The sequence below is a fragment of the Gymnogyps californianus genome, chromosome 1 (assembly GCF_018139145.2).
Source record: "Gymnogyps californianus isolate 813 chromosome 1, ASM1813914v2, whole genome shotgun sequence".
Lineage (NCBI taxonomy): Eukaryota > Metazoa > Chordata > Aves > Accipitriformes > Cathartidae > Gymnogyps > Gymnogyps californianus.
Window position 1 is genome coordinate 119,845,381 of NC_059471.1, and position 20,814 is coordinate 119,866,194.

A 20,814-nucleotide genomic window follows, 5' to 3' on the forward strand; every position below is an offset into this window, starting at 1 on the left:
ACTGAAAAGGAAATACAGAATTGAAGGCTTTGACTCCTCTCCTGTATTCCTGTGAGGTATTAGTGTAAACATGCCTGGGCTACGGCCTGGAATCAAACGTACAGTCAAGCACATCCTTCAGTTGAAGTCAGTTAACAGTAACGTACTAGAGGACAGGGTGTCGTGGTTTAACCCCAGCCGGCAGCTAAGCACCACGCAGCCGCTCGCTCACTGCCCCCCCACCCCTGGGATGGGGGAGAGAATCAGGAAAAAAAACTCGTGAGTTGAGATAAAGATAGTTTAATAGGACAGAAAGGAATGAAAAACAATGATAATGATAATAATAATAATATGACAATAGCAATACTAAAAGAATTAAACTATACAAAGTAAGTGGTGCACAATGCAATTGCTCACCACTCGTTGACTGATGCCCAGTTAGTTCCCAAGCCGCGATCCCCCCTCCCAGTTAACTCCCCCCAGTTTATATACTGGGCATGATGTCATATGGTATGGAATAGCTCTTTGGCCAGTTTGGGTCAGCTGTCCTGATGGTGTCCCCTCCCAGCTTCTTGTGCCCCTCCAGCCTTCTTGCTGGCTGGGCACGAGAAGCTGAAAAATCCTTGACTTAGTATAAACACTACTTAGCAACAACTAAAAACATCGGTGTGTTATCAACATTCTTTTCCTACTAAATCCAAAACACAGCACTATACCAGCTACTAGGAAGAAAATTAACTCTGTCCTAGCCGAAACCAGGACACAGGGATATCCTATGCACCTCCAGCAATGTGTTTTTAAATAGGATACAACAGCGCTGACTATTTTAAACAAACATCAGCTCTAAAATCTGTAAGAAGAGACAGGCTTTGTATCTGCAACAGATATCGTCAGGTTAAACATTTTTCCTGACCAAGTATATTCTGAACACCTACGAGCATATGGTGGGCATAAAGCTTTAGCATTCTTCCAGTAGCACCACAGACATGGGTAAAAGAGATCTGGGACCTCCATAATTTAGATTAATTGCTTATTATGGGTATAGGAGAGGTGCTGTGGGCGTACTACAGCCTCAAATAACAACTGAGACCAGCCATTTGAGCCGATGTAATCCCCCGAGCCCTCGGGGCTGAGTCACAGAGTGCTTTACTTCTGCAGGGATACCTGTCCCTCTCCAGCTGCTGACAATACAAGGATACTAGCAGGGATCCGACCGTGTGTCTGCTTCTTGAGGAGCTGCCCTGACTCATTGCCCTTTTGTACCAGTTACATATTTCTGCACATAAGGCTACAACAAGATCCAAACCCATTTTAAGTCCAGCTTCTCATTTTTCTCTGTCAGTCTGTCGGAAAGAGATGCTGGACTTCCAGTGCTCAGTCCCTGGCCAGCAGCACCACTGGCTCCCGCTGCAGAAGGGGCACAAGTTACCTGCCAGCAGTGCCTCTCTGCAGGACACGAAGGGGGTGTGGAGCTGGCTGCAGCTTTTCAGCCACGTCTGAGGTTTGAGATCAGTCAGTTTTGGCAATGGTTACATGGGGATGATCACAGATTTCCAAATATGCATAGGACTGCCCAGCACCCTTCATGTTGTCATACCTAAATCTTGGTCGTACTCAAGTTTAAGGATAGCCTGGGTTGGTCTGCAGACACCGACGGGGGAAGAGTGAGATGGAGAGATCACGGATCACACATTCCTTGAACTGCAACAAATGCCTTTCCAGAGGGAAAGGGCTTGGGCTCACCCATGACGGTGTGCCCACCACCCGGACTGCACAGCCCCCCGTCTATCACTGGGGAGTGAGGAGCTGCAGAGAGGGAGAGATACTTGCGCTGCTTGGGAATTCAAGGGGTGCAAGGACGTAGCAGTGGAAAGGAGGGAATAAAAATCACCTTTGATGTTCCCCTCCTCAGAAATGTGCTCCATATCAAAGCCAAAGCAGCAGCCTGCCATGAGGAGCATTTTACCAAGAGCTCACCTAAAGCAGCTGTGAGAAGTCTCCTACCGTGTTAGCAGCCTCCTTCCTTCCCCATGCTGTGCTATGAGCAGAGAGCACGGCATCGTGGTGTGGATGCGCAGCCTCTGCTGCCCGCACCAGTAAAGGATATAATGAAATAGGAGCAAAAAGAGCAAGAAAGAGACAGGAGAGAGCAATACTGCACTGTGGTGCTCCCACGCAGAACCCAGTAGGCGCAAGCAGTACTCAGACTGAATTTGGTCTCCATTAGAGGATATCAGCTTTTACTGGCTATGAACAGGTTACTGGAAATGACGGTTCAACATTGTTTTCAGCTCTGCTGTGGTTCAACTGCCTAATTGAAAGGACAGTAAACAGGGAACATTTTGCTTCTGTTTGGAATGCAAAATATGCAGCACTGGTTTCTGCAATCAAATCCCCAAACCAAAACACGATAGTCATGATTCCCATCTCCCCTATTCAGCAGGTTGCTGCTGTATATCCCTACAAAATAATTATTTGCACCAATCATTTGCCAAATAGGGGTGCAAGATGTTTAGAAGAAATGTGTTTGACTGAAAAGAGAGTGTTTGAACAGTTTGGGTTTTTTTCCAAAAATTTTGGGTTGGTTTTTTTTTTTTTGTTTTCTGTTACCTGGCACATAACAGAAGTAAATGCTTTGGTAAGCATGTTGGTTTACTATGTGTTAAATGCTCACCAATTAAATTATGGAAACATAATTACTGTGCAAGCAGTCTTCTCTCATTATATATTTTTAAAAGCAAAGCCCATTAGTATGGCTGCCTTCCTCCTCCCATCTCTGCTGTCTTTTTCATGTCTCTGGAGTGGCAGTAGGAGTAATTAGAATGGCCAGCATCTAGCTCAGGATGCAACACAATGCCAGGGACCAGGAAAAAGGAGGCAAGATCCATGTCACCTGCACAGCAGGCTGCAGTATCAATGTGGTTCTTCCTACTGCCTTAGCTCCACTTCTGTTCTGTGCCTTCCCATTCGATTGCTATGGCGAGAAGTGTGCTGCGTTACAAGTAAAGGTCTGAGAGGAATGTTTTGCTGTGTTCCTTTTTGAAGCTTGCCTCATGTCAGGCTCTGGTCTCTCATCCACTGAAACACCCTCCAAAACCTGGGCCTGAAGCAGCAGAGGAGCAGACTGCGTTTCTCCCTGACTCTGCCTGCTTTGTGGACAGAGGATTTCGCACTAGCATTCATGCTAAAAGTAATTTTACATCTTTTACATCACTTCAGTAAAAGTATGACGTTTTGTGCATTATATAAACCAATTCACTTAAACCCTACTTAACCAAAGCTCTTCTTTCACCGCATCCTCTTTATGCCCTTAGGCGTCAACACACTCTTCAGTTACTCTCTCAATGAGACAATTCTTATCTCATCATAGTAATGTTCCAGAGCATGTTGAATAACCAGGATTAAAAATGAATGTTTTTAATGCAATTAAGAATATTGCACACGTTGGAAATTAATTCCTAGTTAAGGCATTGATCTAACAGGGAATGTAAGTGCATTTTTAAGTTTGTGAGTCCTACTGAAAGCAAAAAGATTATTCATATGATAAAAGTTAAGGTGACTTGTCAGAGCAGAGCATAAGAGTGTAGGATATGTGTTTGGACCCAATTCAGAAAGATACTTAGGAACACGGCTAGCTGTAACTTATGAAACACTAAGCACTTAAAACACCACCTAAGGTCAGAAGGAAAAGGAAGACTACATGATGGCCAAATCTCCCATCTGTGTTTTTCTCACAAACCTCTGCTTAATCTTACAATGGGTTTCATAACCCTGGCATAACAGCTTTTCACACTTTGAATAAATAATAGCAAATCATTAATAAAAATAACAGCAATAATAATAATAATAAATCCTTCTCCCAAAGGGATAGTCAGGAAGCTTTCTCTAGCCTTCAAGATTACAAACAGCTACAGTTAAAAGTTGAAGAAGAGGATGAACAAAGTAAACAAATTCTAATTATGGAAGATGAAGAAATCAAAGACATTTATTTATGTGCAATGTAAGATCTAATATGTCACCTTGCCGCCGCATTGGTGATTATTTTCAGACTGCTGGGATTACGAATCAGCTTATCCAGGATGCTGACAATCTGCTCAAACTTGGGTCTGTTGTTTCTGTCTTTCTGCCAACAGTCCAGCATCAGCTGATACAAGGCAGCTGGGCAGTCCATAGGAGGTGGCAAGCGGTACCCTTCATCAACAGCCTTAATCACCTGCACAAGGATAAAAGTTTTTGAAAACTTAAAGGCACTTAAATCAACTTGTTTTTATCAGTTCTGTGAACCACATTAACATGGACATTCTGTGTTTAAACAAATGTGTTTTATTCACTAATTGTCTTGTCCTGCAATGCCTCTGGTTTATCTGCAAAGTAAACCAGGCAGTAAATTAGGCATACAGAAAGGGGAGTTAAGATACAGTATGTGACTTTGAGGAAGGTGAGAGTCTAGAAAGGATCTCCAAAACTCACACTTGATTGAACTAAACCCATAAACAAAAGCTACAGTTAGTAAGGTGCTTGATTAACTATGCCAAACTTCAAAAGGTCTTGAATATCTCTTGTCCGACCACCCTTAGCAACACACGCTTTCCATACTCTCCAGTGGACACTGCACTTGGCAGAAAATCAACCTACCCTCTCACGGGACATCCTGAACTGATAGAGAGCAGGTCTTGTGGATGATCTCACAGGGCCAGAAAATATTCTTAAAACTTACCACGAGGATAACTGTACACTTCCTACTAGGCAGCGCAGGCCCAATTCTTTTATCGTTTGTCTAGATTGACAAAATTTGTCTAGATTGTCTATAATTTGTCTAGATTGACCAAAAAAAAAAAATTAGCCCAGAATTTACACTGTTATGAAGCTTTTTAACACAACCTTTTCACTAGAATATAACACCTCTTGATCAGTCCTACAGTATCTATTGCACCATGAATAAAAACCCAATATATTCTAAGTAGAAAATTACAAAGCCATATTCTATTAATATTTCTTTTTTATCTGGATCAGTTAATTCAAAAGCAGGACAAACTATTCTGAGTCAGAACAGGGATAGGAAAACAGTCCATGGTTTAAGCAGCCATGAAACAGGGGCACATAAATAGGTTAATCCTTTTGTTTCTGATTTTAATATGCTATTATTAAAGGCATTCCACTAGTATATCAGCCTACGTAACACAATTCATTAATCTCCACAAACAATAGAAAAAACATTAATGACTAATTAAAAGAAATACATAGTTTTCTGCAGAGACTTGGGTTCCAGAGGTATTAATTTGAAAGGAAGTTTTCTTCTCTTTTTCCTTGTTTAACATAAAGTAGTAGAGAAAATGTCTGACTACAACTGTGTTACTGACTTTTTTAAATTTAGTACTGGTAACAATATATACCAAACCCTGGGAAAATCTATTTGTGTTAGTGACTGTACTTCAGAAAATTCAGTTCATAAGTAACTCCTGTGGAATAAGTCTAGGATTAATAAGATGACAGAAAAAGAACCCAAAATAGATATAATAAAAATCTTATTTGGGGAAATGTTATGCTTCTTACAAAAATACTGGGAGAGATCCATTAATCATTTGGATTGCAGGCTTGGATAGTTTACTAATGTCGCAAAGAATCCTGTATTGGAAGTCTTCTAATCAGATCACTGTACTTCTCTATTTTATCCATTGATTACTTCCAGAAGTATTTTGGTTTCATTAAACTCCTAGTAGAAATGCTTTGCTTCTCTTTTTCACAAGCACCAAGAGCAATTTATTCTGTGTATTTGACATTCACAGAAAAGTTCTACAGAATATTATACAAGTGGAACCAAAGGGGATCAACAGAAATTTAGTAGGGTTTTCTAATAATAAGCTAAGGAATGTAAAAGGCAATGACCTCATTGCAGTGGAATTGTTTGAATCATCCTAGAGAAAACCACCAGAGTGATAAAATTCTCTAATATGTTCCTTCAGAGGTCCAAAATACCCTGCTATAAAGACATTTTTTTGTTAAGTTCATTAGAACTTTTACATGACCAGGGAGATTTGGAGATTTTCATTTCTACATCTTATTCAACATCAACATCAAAAACTCAGGGCCACCTGGTTTCATTATGCTTCGCTTCCTTTCACAGCTTGTTCCTTTATTTGAGAACATAACTCAGATAACAATATACTCACGTCCTGGTTGGACATCTCCCAGTATGGTCTCTCTCCATAAGACATCACCTCCCAGAGAACAATCCCATAGCTCCATGCGTCACTGGCTGATGTGAACTTCCGATATGCAATGGCTTCTGGTGATGTCCATCGGATAGGAATCTTGCCCCCCTAGGAGCAAAACAAAATAAAACAGTCCATTTGACTGTAATACAATGAATATAATTTTTCATGATTGATTATTTTCTCTCTGAGATTCTCAATTATCATATTGGTGTAAAAAACAGCTTAAGCTGGAAAATGCTATTGCCATTTGTCACGAAAGCCTCTTGTACACTATAGAGAGTAAAACACATTACAGTGCAAAATCTACTGAAGCTACAGATATAGTATAGTATACATACTGTATGCATGTACGTATATGTACATATATGCACACATATATATTTATGTGTAGCATAACATGCACAGATAATAATAAATGGTAAGTTAAGTATGGTCGACTTTCAGTTATAAAATGTTTGGAAACTGGCAAGACAGTCATATAGCATTAAGGATGAAAAAGCTAGTACGACGTCCTTGCTTGTATCCTAGATCTCTTTGCATAGCACAAGAGGGCTGGATTTGGTTATTTGTAAGGCATTTCAAGTGAATTCCCTGTTGGTGTGGAAGCTGCATGGTTTTACCATGTTTTCACTCCATGTTTTCTAGGACATTCAAGGAAAATGAGGGGCCATGATGTTGCTCTGTTTCACTAATGCCAAGCCTCCAGTTGCACAAGGCAGTGATTGTGACCATATGCACAAATTTCCCATTCCAAAGCCGTCAGAGACAGTCACAGAAAGACAGATTTGGATGGGGTCATCTGTGCAGAGGGGAGAGTGCAAACATGTCATCTGGGGAAGCGGTCTTAAACATTTTTTACAGTCACAAGAGAAGCAAGCCATCATTAAACGATGTAAACTTGAAAAGAATTAAAGCTACCATTACAATTAATATTGCAGTTTTAGGAACATCTCTCTCTGATTATGGCCACCACTTGGTGTCATAGGTCAAATTAGTAAAATGCACACAAGCAGCCTCAGGCTCAGTTTCTGCAAGATGAGAACTAGAGGAAAGAGACAATTTCCAATGGCGCCAGCTTTCACAGAGGTTTTTAAGACTCTGATTTGTGAGTCACACATGAGAAACAAAGTTCTAAAAGATAGCGGTGCAAAACTTGTTACTTAAGGTAATTCTGGAGCGAACATATTCGAATACAGAAAACTGTGAGAGTTTAAATTTGTTTCCATTTCCAGGGATGCACAACATGTACAGGGATATATTCTGAAGATTTCACACTAAACTAGCTATTTGAGGTACCTCTGCAGCCCCCATTATACTACAGTCATACATCAGCCTCACAATAACCTGTGTGGGAAGGGAGTGCTCTTATTTCCACTGAATAACAGGAAGAAATCAAATGTAAAGATATTAATGCTTTGCCTACACTTCCATAAAGTGTACCTGCACTGAGGGTAGCCATACACTCACCAGCTTTAGATTAGCTAGCTTGGTTAACAATAGAAATGCAGACATTAGTGTTAATTAGAAACCTAAATGCAGCCTAAATACACTGCAGCCTAAGCATCTGCAATTTCATGGCTAACATTGCACAAATCAGATTAAATACAAGCAACACAGGCAGGCCTGGCTCAGGCTACAATTTAGACCTCCAAAATGTCACTAGATATGTCTTAGAGGCTCGGCAAAGGTCAGAGAGGGAATCTATCTTGGCATACGGTTTTTATGGATCCCATCCTATTTAGCAGACTCCCTACCTTAACCAAAAGACAAACCTTCATTTCACACACAACCCTTCGAATTAGGTGAACACTGAATTTCAACATTACTTGTGGACCAACAAATAGGACATAGAAAACAAATAGCAGTATTTGAAGTCACTGTTTCATCACAGAAGCCAGACTGGAGAGCCTGATGTCTCTCTCTCTTGGAAATCTATAAGATGATGTTCTTTAGTCACAAAAAGTACATCGTATTTTCTATTCATCATAAGTTTATGCACAATTCCCAGTGCTGCTCCATAACAGTACCGAGAACATAAAAATGATTTTGGTTTTCTCATGCTCTATTGATAAGCAATATTATACCTGCTTTACAAATGTCCAAGGTCCCTCAGTGAGTCCAAGGCACAGCCAAGGAACAAGGAAAGCTCTTCTGTCTCCTAGTGTTTTCACAACAAATTCACTTACACTTGTAGATGTGGGGATGACAAAGAAATCAATCCCACTTTTTCAACCTTTTTTCTATGCATAGTAGTAGAGTGAACTTTGATTTCCAAAAAAGAATGTCAACGCTGGGGGAAAGCCATATCCTAAATTTACACAAACAAAAACCCACCACCACGAACAGAAAGAGCTTCCTAATCAAACACCTCCCACTCGTCCCACAGGCTCAGAAGTTGCCTGCAAAACTGAGCGGATTCGCAGCGAAGCTGCAAGGTCAAGGCGCCTGAACGCTGCCTGCACAGAGGAGCAGGCGGGGGGAAGTGCGGGCTGCATGCTGAGGACGCCAGCCCTCCCAGCACAGACCTGCCCACAGGGTGCTCACCCACCCCAGCCCGTCCCAACTGCCAGGACAAAACTGCCTCTACGCTACCCGAGAGGTAAACTGCAAAGGACTCTTACAGATCAAACCCAACCCCATGGGCCACATCTGGAAAGGAATGTGCAGCTCGTGGGGCTGCTGGAGCCCAGGCACGAGGGGCCACCACCATGCTCCACGGCTGGTGGGGCTCCATCCCCCTGCCAGTGCTCCCACAGGCGAGTGTGTCCAGCAGGGACCAAGCCAGACCAACACTGGTGTTCGGTTCGAGACAAAATGTTTCAAATTCCTGGCCAGGTGGAGACGTAAAAGAGGGAACTGTTGATCCTTGCTGCTTCTGATAGCTTCTTGTTGATCCTGGCTGCTTCCTCGGTAGCACTGCCACCTCAGACAAGCCCCAAGCCTCCTCTCACCTCTGCTGATCCCTCCCCTTGTGCCTGGAGGCATCAGCACCGCTGGGAAAGAGACTGTGCCATCTGATTCAAAAGAAGCTGAGATACAGAGCTAGGTGTCGTCAGTGGGCTCGTGGAAACGTAGCCAGGCTGGGCCTCATTCTCCAGCAATTGCTTCGGCTACATTTTGAATAAAGGGATGGCAGAACATACACCTATGACGTGCCACATAAGACAGCCCTCGAAACAGGGAGTATTTATGTTGTTTTTCTTGCATCAGCATAATGGTTGGTTCTGTGAAACACAGAAGCATCATTTTGGATTTTTCAGAATATTACTCTAAAAAATCTGAATTTCCGTGGGTGGCTTCAGGCTCACTTTTTAAATTTCATGTTAAGATATGAAAATGGTGCCCTTCTTGCTGAACCGTAGAGAAATAATTGCCAGATGTCACATGGAAAAATGTGCTCGTGGCTAGAACATGAGTACTTTAGGCAAAGGCAGGAAATATTATATTTGATAGAAGGTCTTTACCTTTATAATCTTGCAGAAAATGTAATTTATACAATTGGAGAAACACATTTACACAAAATGACATTAATGAGTCTCCTAACATTTTGGGACTGCTTTATTGCAGGGTAAGGAAGATTATAAACTCAATGAAACAAAGTTCTTCTGGCTTTGTTTTAGTGAAAAATGGAGGTGCATCAACCCTAGATTCTATTACAAGGAAACAAATTTCTTTGCTAAGTCTCAGCTGTAACTCTATACAAGCCTACAGATACATGTAGCATTACCATAAATGAGAGTAAAATAAGGAGAGCATTAAAATGTAGCTAAAAAATAAATCATTTGCCACCGAATAGAGTGTAAAACTACAATTTTGCTATTCTGCTCCCCAATTTGTCATAAAAATGTCAATCTTATCTTTGTATTTAAAAGGGGACTTTGTTGACTCGTTTTTTGAATAATTTAAGAGCAAGAACAGCAAAAAAACAAAGTTCTGGTAAATATTTTTTAGACAAATAAGCATTTTAACACAAAAACAATTCCCCCCAAAGGATTATGCAACATTCACATTTTAGCAGATGTCCAAATATCAATATATGCAGAAAATCTGAAGAGTCATTTCAAACTAAATGCATGGTTTTCTATTGCTATTACCTTTGAAAATTATAAGGCTTGTTGTAATTCAAAAAGTCTGTTTTGAAATTCCAAAACCATGATCATTCAGCATTAGAAAATCCCTTTTCACTTCTCTCCACCATTTTTGAGAAATACACATCTCATTTGAACACATATCACCTCTTCAATTTTCTGCTTTGCCAGAAATCAGGATATTCTTTGCAATATCCTTTGCCAGGATCAAAGATATCTTACATAATTTACTTTCACATAAATTAAACCAAACACTTTCTCCTAGACCATATAGTTGGAGCTGGGAAAACTAAGGTCCCATACTTGTTTCTTTACTCATCTCTTGTTTTTTACCCCCTTTTCCCAGTCTCCCAATATTTAAAATAAGTATAATGATACCTGAGCTGTAAACTGTCATGATGAAAGTGCTAAGAAATCCTATCTGTTTTTTTTTTTAATTATGTATTTTATGTCCATTAGGCTTTAATGCAATTTAATCTTCTTTATCTGCTATCTCTGTTGTTTATCCTCCACTGGAAAATCTGAAATTCTAATATTATTGGCTGGTATTACTGGGCTCCTATGCTTCAAAATTAGTAGTATTGGGACTGAACATGTAAGGCAAACTTGCTAAATGAAAAATCATTATAGATGTGCCTAGGAAAAAGGTTTGCCCAAATTTATTTGATACAGGCTTATAAAGAGAAATCTACATGTGCATGCATCAATAGCTACTGGTAAAATATTTACTGATTATTTTCTGAAGATAAATACAAGTTTTATATATTTTTGTCATGGTCTCCCTTTAGGGGCGTGCTCGTCATAAAGCCAAAGAAGCTGCCTGGATTTGAGTAGAAAGAAAGCATTAGTATTAGAAATTGTAGGAGTTTGTTATTGCAGCTCTAGGTCAGAGAACCACTCTTGGGGTTTGAAATTAGTGAGCCAGCAGTAACCGAAAGTTTTATCTGCTCTAGATGGAGCTCTGATTCCTACAGTATCTAGCTGTTCAGCATAATTCATCTAAAGTCAATGAAGTCCTCAATTTATTTCTAGCACGTCTGGCACTCCAGCACAAGGCAGCTGTTTCCAGGCCTTCATAACCCATTCCAATATTCTGATTTATAATCTGTTACAGGGTGACTGCCACAGGCACCTAAGCCACAGGCCTGGGGAGAGGAGAATCAAGAAAAATGGATTCTAACAGAATTATCAGAAGAACTTTGCAGGAAAACCTGAAGGTAAAAGCCTGACATTAACTCATTAGAGGACTTGGGCTAGTTCAGGAGATATCTTACTGGTACAGAACAAGATGGTTTCATGTGAGTGAGGGGAGTCTGACTTACCCTCTTAAGCACCTGAAAATTACCTGATGCTACTTGTTCATCCCTTACTAATGTATATTTTTATGTTGAAATTATCTCCTTCTTGAGTGGTAAATGATAACAGAACACTGTTTCTCTCCCTCGTGCTTATCAGGCAGGAGAATTTGTGGGTTTTTGTTTCCTTTTTTACCACACCCTTCAATACACTCAGACTGTATTACCGTGTTTTTGCATATACAGGGAACGAACGAACCACAACAAATTTCTGTCAAGCACCAGTTGCAATAACGTGTGCATAACAGAAAGGATCTGTGTGCCCTTCCCTGTGGCACACAAAGGAACAGCGCCTTGCTGTGCCCTCCCTGCTCTGGCACCATTACCTGGGGGCACAGGCTACCAGAATACTTGCCATCAAAGCACAATATTTTTTGAAGTGATGTAGATTTAATGAGGAGTTATCCATGCAAATATAATAACTGGACAGTGTTTTACATTGAAATGTCATGAACACCAGTGACGTATCCAACTATGCGCTTAAATAGTCAAAGTTCATCTACTGATTACCCAAATATTATGCCTTTGAGAGACATAATTACAGTCCCTCTACATGTGTGATGGCTTGAATTTACTTCCAGTTCATACTGTGTCATTAGTCCACACGCTTGTCATACAGACATCTAGAAATAATAAGAATAAAAAAGATCAATTTGACAACGACAATTTTAATACAATCTTGGCCTTTCAATTAAAACTGAATAGGCATGGAGAATGTAGATAATTACAGTACATCCCCTCTGGCACAAAGGCTCAGTAAAAAAAAAATCCAAACACTCAGTCAGCCTGATTCACATGCTAGCTTCTGCTTCCATAAGCAGGCAGACCACAGGTTGCCGAAGGCCTTTTGTGGTATCGAGTCAGTGACAATAATTCAGGAGGTAAAAAATGACCCTGTCAGGTAGCAAAGTTTTCTTACAACTCCTGATTCCCTGTATTTCACATATGCACCTGTGATCTTCGCATTATCCTTCAGAGCTCTTGAACAATAGCATATCACATCACAGATTACGGATTACTATATAAAGGGATACATACATTATTGATCTATAAAAGGATACATGTTCATATTCTTTATGCAAAGCTTCAGACACAGCTTCTGAGAACAGAACAACATAAAATTTCACCCAGTCAGTGGTGTGTACTGAAAGCCTGAAGGGCTGACTGGGCTTCTTGGGGGTAGACCAATCCTGAACTACAATTATGAATTAAAGCAATGGAATCATTCTCAAGCTTTGACATTTAGAGGTGGAAAATAGGGGTAGAAGAGGAGGCTAAATAGATAAAACATCTACCTTTGCAGCTAATTCTATAAATTTCCCTAGTACCACGGCTACTAAATAGAGAACTGGGAGTGGGAAGAGGTGGAGGGAAGGCAAAGGTCTCTACCCATTAATATAATATGCACTCTTTACTGTTTGAACATTTGGAATTGCAGTTATAATGTGGATTTTTTTTTTTTTTTTGTCTTTTCAAAGATCTTACTGAGTAGTTGTCATCCTTAGTTGTAAAGGCATGAAATTGTTTGGGATGACGCCATTATTTTAAGAAGTGGCACTATTTTTGTCTTGGTTTTGTCATATGGGGGGGTACTGGCGAATGGAAAACTGGACATGAGCCAGCAATGTGTGCTCGCAGCCCAGAAAGCCAACCGTATCCTGGGCTGCATCAAAAGAAGCCCAGCAGGTCGAGGGAGGTGATTCTGCCCCTCTTCTCCGCTCTGGTGAGACCCCACCTGGAGTACTGTGTCCAGCTCTGGGGTCCTCAGTACAGGAAAGACATGGACCTGTTGGAGTGGGTCCAGAGGAGGGCCACAAAGATGATCAGGGGGGTGGAACACCTCTCCTATGAAGACAGGCTGAGAGAGCTGGGGTTGTTCAGCCTGGAGAAGAGAAGGCTCTGGGGAGACCTTATTGTGGCCTCTCAATAATTAAAGGGGGCTTATAAGAAAGATGAGGACAGACTTTTTAATAGGGCCTGTAGTGATAGGACAAGGGGTAATGGTTTTAAACTGCAGGAGGGTAGATTCAGACTAGATATAAGGAAGAAATGTTTTACGATGAGGGTGGTGAAACACTGGAACAGGTTGCCCAGAGAGGTGGTAGATGCCCCGTCCCGGGAAACATTCAAGGTCAGGTTAGACGGGGCTCCGGGCAACCTGATCTAGTCGAAGATGTCCCTGCTTATTGCAGGGGGGTTGGATTAGATGACCTTGAAAGGTCCCTTCCAACCCAAACTATTCTATGATCAGTGATTGCAAAATGCACTCGAAGCAGCCTAAGAAATGGTCCTGTGTTTTGTGATATGACTAAGCAGCAGGAACGTGAACTGCCCAGCTTTCTGCCAGTGGATAGGAGCTCTGTTTCACACTCGTGCTCCCCAGTTGTTTAAGCTGGGGATCAAACATACCCCAGGGACACACTAACTGGACATGTATACAAGATTCACTTCAAAGGAAAGTTGAGCAAAAATATGAATAGCAAATAGCCTTGTCCTTCTCTCAGAGTCAAGATGTGGCAGAGGTATATTCAGCAACTACTTTTGAAGGAAATTAGATTTGTCCTAGGTTGTATTTGAAGGTTTTAATTATCTGAGCATCTTCCTGCAGCTTGCATGTACACCATAAATGCCAGATGGAGTTTACTGAACACAGATGATTACACTTTACAATAGTTTCTTTCCATCTGATTTCACTATCTAAGTGTAAATAGGCAGGTAGGCTCAGACAATAGGTAGCAGAAGGAGAGGAAGTTAAAAAAAAAAAAAGAAATTCAACACTACACTTGGCCATAGGAAATTCACATGTAACACGCCAGAAACACTGACACCCTGTGCACCCTGGTTTGTCCTATCCACCCAGAGATATAAGTCACTGATGTACGCTTCATTTTCAGGGAAGTGCGCTTCCCTTATGAAGCTGTGTGCTATGCAGTTCGCTGGGGAGCTAATTTTTCCTCCCTATACAACTTTTTCATCTAAGTTAACTAGGACTCAAAGGTATCTTCAGCTCTTAATGTGAGTACACAAAATGCCATTACTAAATTACAGATTAGTTTGTATGCCCAGATGAATTTTGGAATAAGAGAATTGAACTTTGAAGCCTGGCAGAGGTATGTGTCCGAGCAGAAGAACATGAGCCAACCACGTTGCAAAGCCGTGCTGGGGGTGGGAGGAGAAATAGAGAATTCTCACCCATGGAGATATTAACAGAAAGGGCATGTGTAAGAAACACCAGATAAATATGCTATGCTTGGTGCTGGGGGTTAGTAGCCCATTTTGGGCATCACATTTAAGGAAAATGTAGTTAAGTTGAAAAGAATCTGAAAGAGACCAGCAAGAATAGTAAGTCTGGAAAAACTGCTTAGAAAATAAAAGAACGGAGGGATGTGTGTGAAGAGGACAGCAATCTCCATGCATGTAAGCAGCTGCTTTAAAGAGGAGACCGATCACCTGCCTATGGGGAGTGGTGGTAGGACACAGAGTAATTGCCTTAGCTTGCAAGCGTACATCCTGGGGGAGGGAGGTTAAATATGAGACTAGATAAATACTATATCTAAAACTGTTTACCTCAGGGACAGTAACACCCATTACTTTCACAGCAGTTTTTAAGAAGAGGGCAGGCAAGCATATCTGACAAGGCAATACACCTCTGGCTGAACTACAGACAATTTGCTCTTGAGGAACTCTTGCATTATATTAATATTTACTTATGAATGCTGCACCTATACTGAGCACGAAAACTGCTTTCTCCGACTAATGTCTCTTTATATTAACCATGAGAGATCTCTGCAGACAGTTTTCTAAAGTGGTATATATTGCATATTTCTAACAACATACCAAAGCTTATCAGAGGTCAAAGAAAGCACTGAAAGGTCAAGTAAAGAATAGAGTCTTTATGCCTGGTAAGTTATGAAGGTATGATTGATAAATATGAATCTATAAATGTATGTGTATATAATGTATATAAAATGCATAAGAAAACAGCTAGGATTTCTTTACTCATTTGTCACGTTATTTTATTTCAATCATGAAGAAGACAGCATGCAAACTACCACAATAATTGATTGCTCCTGTCAGTGATCAGGGATGAAGGAAGCCCTAGAAAACCCACATTAAGATTTTGCTGATACATTCTACTCTAATCCGGTTTGTACAGTGAAGAGGAGATGATTACTAAGCATCACCGCAAATTACACTTGACTAAGATACTGGATATTAATGCCACTTTTTCTAAAGTTAATAAAATCCACTTGCAATAGGATTAAAGTGAACAACCAGACATCACAGTGTAATATCTACATACACAAAGCTAAATGAACGCCTTCAAGGTTTCCACAATAAAACAGAAGTGTTATTCAAGTGAGAATAAGAGGTGCAGCAAAGCTGTATTTAGAAGACACTGTGGCTTTTCTAAGGCTGTAAGCCAACACCATAGCTTCCAGGTAGCTTTTCAGGCAGGATGAAATCCAGAAAAGAAACAAGCAGCAGCCTATCCTATGGGCAGTCCCCTATCTGCTGAAAGCTTCTCTATCTCAGGATGAAACAGTCAGAGGTAAGTCTCCTCCTTGATATCATTACATCTCCAAAAGATGGGTACCACTTTGCATATATGATATAAGAAGGAGAAAGTACAGGTGGTTTGTTACATTGTTAAGCAAGACTTCTTTTTTTTTGTTTTACTCAAGTTTTTACTCAGTTAGGGGTACAACAGCAGGTACAACCCTTGCAGAACAGTGATATCAGTATGCTCCAACCAGACACATGTCCCATCATGCTAGAAGACACAAAAAGGTTAAAAAAAAAAAACAACCATTGCTGGGTAGGATTTTGTTTTACTGGGTGGGAGCTAAATCAGCTGTGTAACAAAATCTGCTCAAAGCACATATGAAGTCTTACATTATTGTGTGCCAAACCAACTCAGGCCTTAATTATGGTATTCACTCCTTTACACACCCAGCAGAAAGAAACTGAGCCATGAATTTTGCTTACTTTAAGAAAAATAATCTACCAACAGAAACCATATTTTTTGCCTTCTATCTTCTCCGAGACATGAATTAAAAAATAGCTGTGATGAGTTTAGTTTATTGAACATCTCTGGGCATGCAAGACTGGATGGCCTCTGCAACACAGAGTATAAACCTCACGGACTCCCTCAGATTTCAGTCTAACTTTGTCACAACCAACAAAAATTTCAAAAGGATAAACGCAAAAACTTACCCTTGTGGTGTAAGCAGCTTCTGGGTCATCTTCCAGTACACGAGAGAGACCAAAATCTGAGACTTTGCATACCAAATTACTATTGATGAGGATATTACGAGCAGCTAGATCTCGATGGACATAACCCATATCTGACAAATATTTCATGCCAGATGCGATCCCTCGAAGCATGCCTACTAGCTGGATGACTGTGAACTGGGCATCGTGTTTCTGGAAAACATTTGAAATGTCATTTCAGAGATTGTTCATGTTCCTCCTTGCACAGAATTTTTGATAAAGACCCTGGAAGCTCTTCAAGTGAAGAGCTCGTGAGTCAGGGGTCATGATTTAAAAGCCACATGTAGAACGACTTTGATCTGCGGAGGATAATCTCCCAATCAGCTGAGGGAAGGGGACAGATTTTCACTTCAGATAAAAACTAATTTTTCCCATTCTTGCTGTCATCAGAATTTTAATTTCCTATATGGGACCTGTGTGAAAGCGGCACGTAAATCTAAGTTGTGTGTGCTCATGAGACTAGAGTGTCAGGACATTAGGGAAACAGATGTCCAACTTCCCTGAAAGGCCACAGGAATTTTTAGTGAAAATCCCAGCCTTACTCAATGGACTAATGAAAGTTTTCTATTACACAACCATTTTTTTAACAAAAGGAAATGCTGATCTGATTCAGTGGCTTTCAAATTCCATTAAACTCATTCCTCAAAATTTTCAACTTCAGGAACACAAAAATCACTTAAACACACTGTGACTTAGCCTAGAAACCAATGGTTGCATATATTTCTAATTCTCTACTTCTAGACACATGTTTTAAATCTCCCAGCTCTTACTAATGCTGTTTGTTAACATCAAGCTTTGATATTGATATATGGATACATAGACGACAGGACAACAGTACGTCCTAGTGCAGCTCTCAGATGAATCCCCCAGTGCTTTAAATGTATCATCATGGGCAGCTCTCCAGCTCTCCTGCTGCTTCTTCCAGAATTTTATTAAATACATGGGAGCTGGCTCTGCTATGTGGGGTGAGCTCACACGAATCAGTCTGCAAGACTGATTGCATTCATTTAATTTTTGATTAATATACTTAGGGGCAGTATTAGTACTGTAAACATTAGACAAATATATGGCACAGTAGATGCTTAAAGAGCCTCTCAGAATTCCCTTTCATGAAGAAATTCATTATTATAAAAGACTCTTAGCAGTTCCCTGTTATGAAACCTTCTTTAACTAGAGCCAACACAAGAGGATCTATATACACCGTGGAAAAGATTTAGCTAGAAATCAGAAGGTTTCTAACCATGAAAGGAATGAGACGCTCAGCCTTTCAATGGCAATGGGGAAAGCAAACTAACTAGTTTTAAAAGGCATTTATAAAAAGGGTTATATGGCCTGAGTTGCCAGTGATATTAATGAGTCACAAGGTTCTTATCTATGTTTCCACACAACAGTAGTTAAAAAAAAAAAAAAAAAGCCACACTCAAATGAACGAACAAGCTGAACAACTGTTTTGTACAGTCAGAAATTATTCTCCTTTCCTCAGAGCTTTCTTGAAGGACTTTCAGCCTAAACAAAATATATATAGTTCAGTACAGATATATTTAATTCAGATATACTGACACATTATTTATATGTATTTTACATGCTCCAGTGAACATCATAACATATACAGTACATACTGAAACTAAGGTTGACAGTATATCCCCTTTTGGGGTTAAACGTCTAGTTCAGTGTTATGAATTTGGGGGATAATGTCATTCAACCGTGGCAGAACCAAAGCAGTCTCCCAGCCACGGCTGAGTTTGCCCTAACAAATTAAAATTAAACTAGTGTTTCCCCTCAGATGGGATTTCATTTCTCCTACACTTCTTGTTTTGCCACAAGTAAATCTTGGTGACACAGGGAGCATTCAAATTTTTTTAGGCTCGCTACCAACTTTGACAGAAAACAAAGATAAATCAACAACAGTATTAGTGTGTCTAAGGTTGGGGAAAGAAAACAGGCCAATAAAGTTTGCTAGCAAAACATTTCAAACACCCTCAGGTATGGGGTCATTCCCTAAACTTTTCAGGTTTAGGGAAATGACGCTTGGCTCAGTACTATTGGTTTACTGATAAAATTTCCACAAATCTGTTCACTTTGGAAACCTTTTGGTAAGACATACAGGCTGCCAACCCATAAGCATAACTGCATTACAGTAGTAATTCAGCCCTCAGAAAAACAATTTCCATTTTTATGGGCCAGAACGTTGGTTTGGTTTGGTTTGGTTTTTTATTGATGTGACATACTAATAAAATGAAAATGTTCTTGATTTTGGAATAATGCTTACTGCAAGCAGTCAAAATGGACTAGCAGATCCCTATCTGGCTTTCTGAGTACATCACAATGCACACAAAACCAAATGGAAATAATGAAATATCAAGCAACAAGAGCTAACGATGAATCAGAGTACAGTGGTAGCAAATTCGTAACAAATTCAGAACAAGAGCCAGTCCTGCACCATGTAGTTCTCTACTGCACTTACCCGTAGGAAGCTGTCCAAGGAACCGTTTTCCATATATTCAGTAACAATCATAACTGGTTTACCTGCAAATATATTACAGGGGTCAGGCACTTAAAATGAATACAAAATGACTACTAAAAACAGGCATTTCAGAAATGTGTCCAAATCTTCCAAATCCCAAGGATAATTTTACATTTAGAGAGAAAGCAAAAGACGCATGGGCAAAACCAACTCTATCCACAACATAATTGTGATTCCACTGACATCAACAGAAATACAGTCATTTCAGCATAAACTGATAGGATTTTTAGCAGCTCAAGTCCCAAGAAACAAAGTGAAGCATCCTGCATTTTCAGTATACGGTGTCTTATCCATCACTGTTGAATATAATCCTTCACATAACCGTTGAATTTATGCAATGAAGTAGGTGTATTCTGCCATACATTTGCCGCCAGATTCCCTCTGGAAGGGAACTGGGCACTCGCTGTGGAGGGAGTCGCAGTTTCTCTCCAGAGGTGCCCTGGTCTGCACAACAGAGGCGCAAGGACTGTGGAACAGTGCTCTACCGCATGGGCACAGTTAATATGTTCCTCAGATACTACGGTAAGGGAGAGATTAAATAGTGTACATGGAGGCAATAGCAAAAACCCTCTCCCTCAGGAGGGTATTTACAATGCATTTAAATTGTAGAGCTTCAGTATTTTCCTAGCATAAGCCAAGGACAATGTTGGGGTGGGGATAGAGATGGAAGGGAAAGTGCAGAATAAATTAATACAAGGCACTGGAAAGAAAAGCAGAGCTGTAACACAGCCACCTTCCACTGCTGGGGGTTAGCCCTCTTTCCAGGCAGTCCTGCCTCCCTCTGCGGCGGGATCACCGATAACACGAACCTCCCCTCCTGCCAAGCACAACTTAGCTGGGGGATGAACACGCTGCATCCACAGGGCAGCGGCATGCTCTAAAGAATCAGCCCTGCATCCTTGAAAAGTCTCTAATATCTTTCAGAAGTTACCCGTGCAGATTCAGATCAGTTTGTGAAACCATTCTTTCTACCCTAAGGTATTTTGTAACATAACCAAGATTTTATATGCAACTCTGACATGTTGGAGAGAAATGGACCCAAAAAATAATGTGATTACAGCGAAGTTTCCAGACAAAGGTCATTGCCCTGATAATATTTTACCGTCATGTGGATTTTATTATTTCATAATATTTTCTAAAGCTTTGTTTATTTTCTCTTTGTGGTAGAGAGAAAGGTGAGTAAGAGCATGCATTTATTTAAGGAGATGAATTATTATTTCACATATAATACAGGAAGGCATCTGACCATAAAAGCATGACAAAGGCCTGCATATTGTACAGCAGGCATGGTGATATTTTAGCTTTTAAAATTGAACAGCATGAGGCTTGAAAGAGGTACTTAGTATAATTAAAAGCAAGAAAGCCATTAAAAAAGCAAA

At 40.3% G+C, this 20,814-nt stretch overlaps 1 protein-coding gene across 1 annotated transcript in view; it reads right to left on the reverse strand.

The window, feature by feature from the left end:
- The window catches only part of EPHA3 (EPH receptor A3), a 232,470-nt gene that overhangs the window by 12,635 nt on the left and 199,021 nt on the right, over window positions 1–20,814 (reverse strand). Inside the window, exons 12-15 of the mRNA XM_050908784.1 lie at window positions 19,376–19,437; window positions 16,855–17,064; window positions 6,150–6,299; window positions 3,999–4,192 (exon numbers count right to left, since the gene is read on the reverse strand). Coding sequence (XP_050764741.1) covers window positions 3,999–4,192; window positions 6,150–6,299; window positions 16,855–17,064; window positions 19,376–19,437 — 616 coding nt within the window. The remainder of the gene's footprint in view (window positions 1–3,998; window positions 4,193–6,149; window positions 6,300–16,854; window positions 17,065–19,375; window positions 19,438–20,814) is intronic.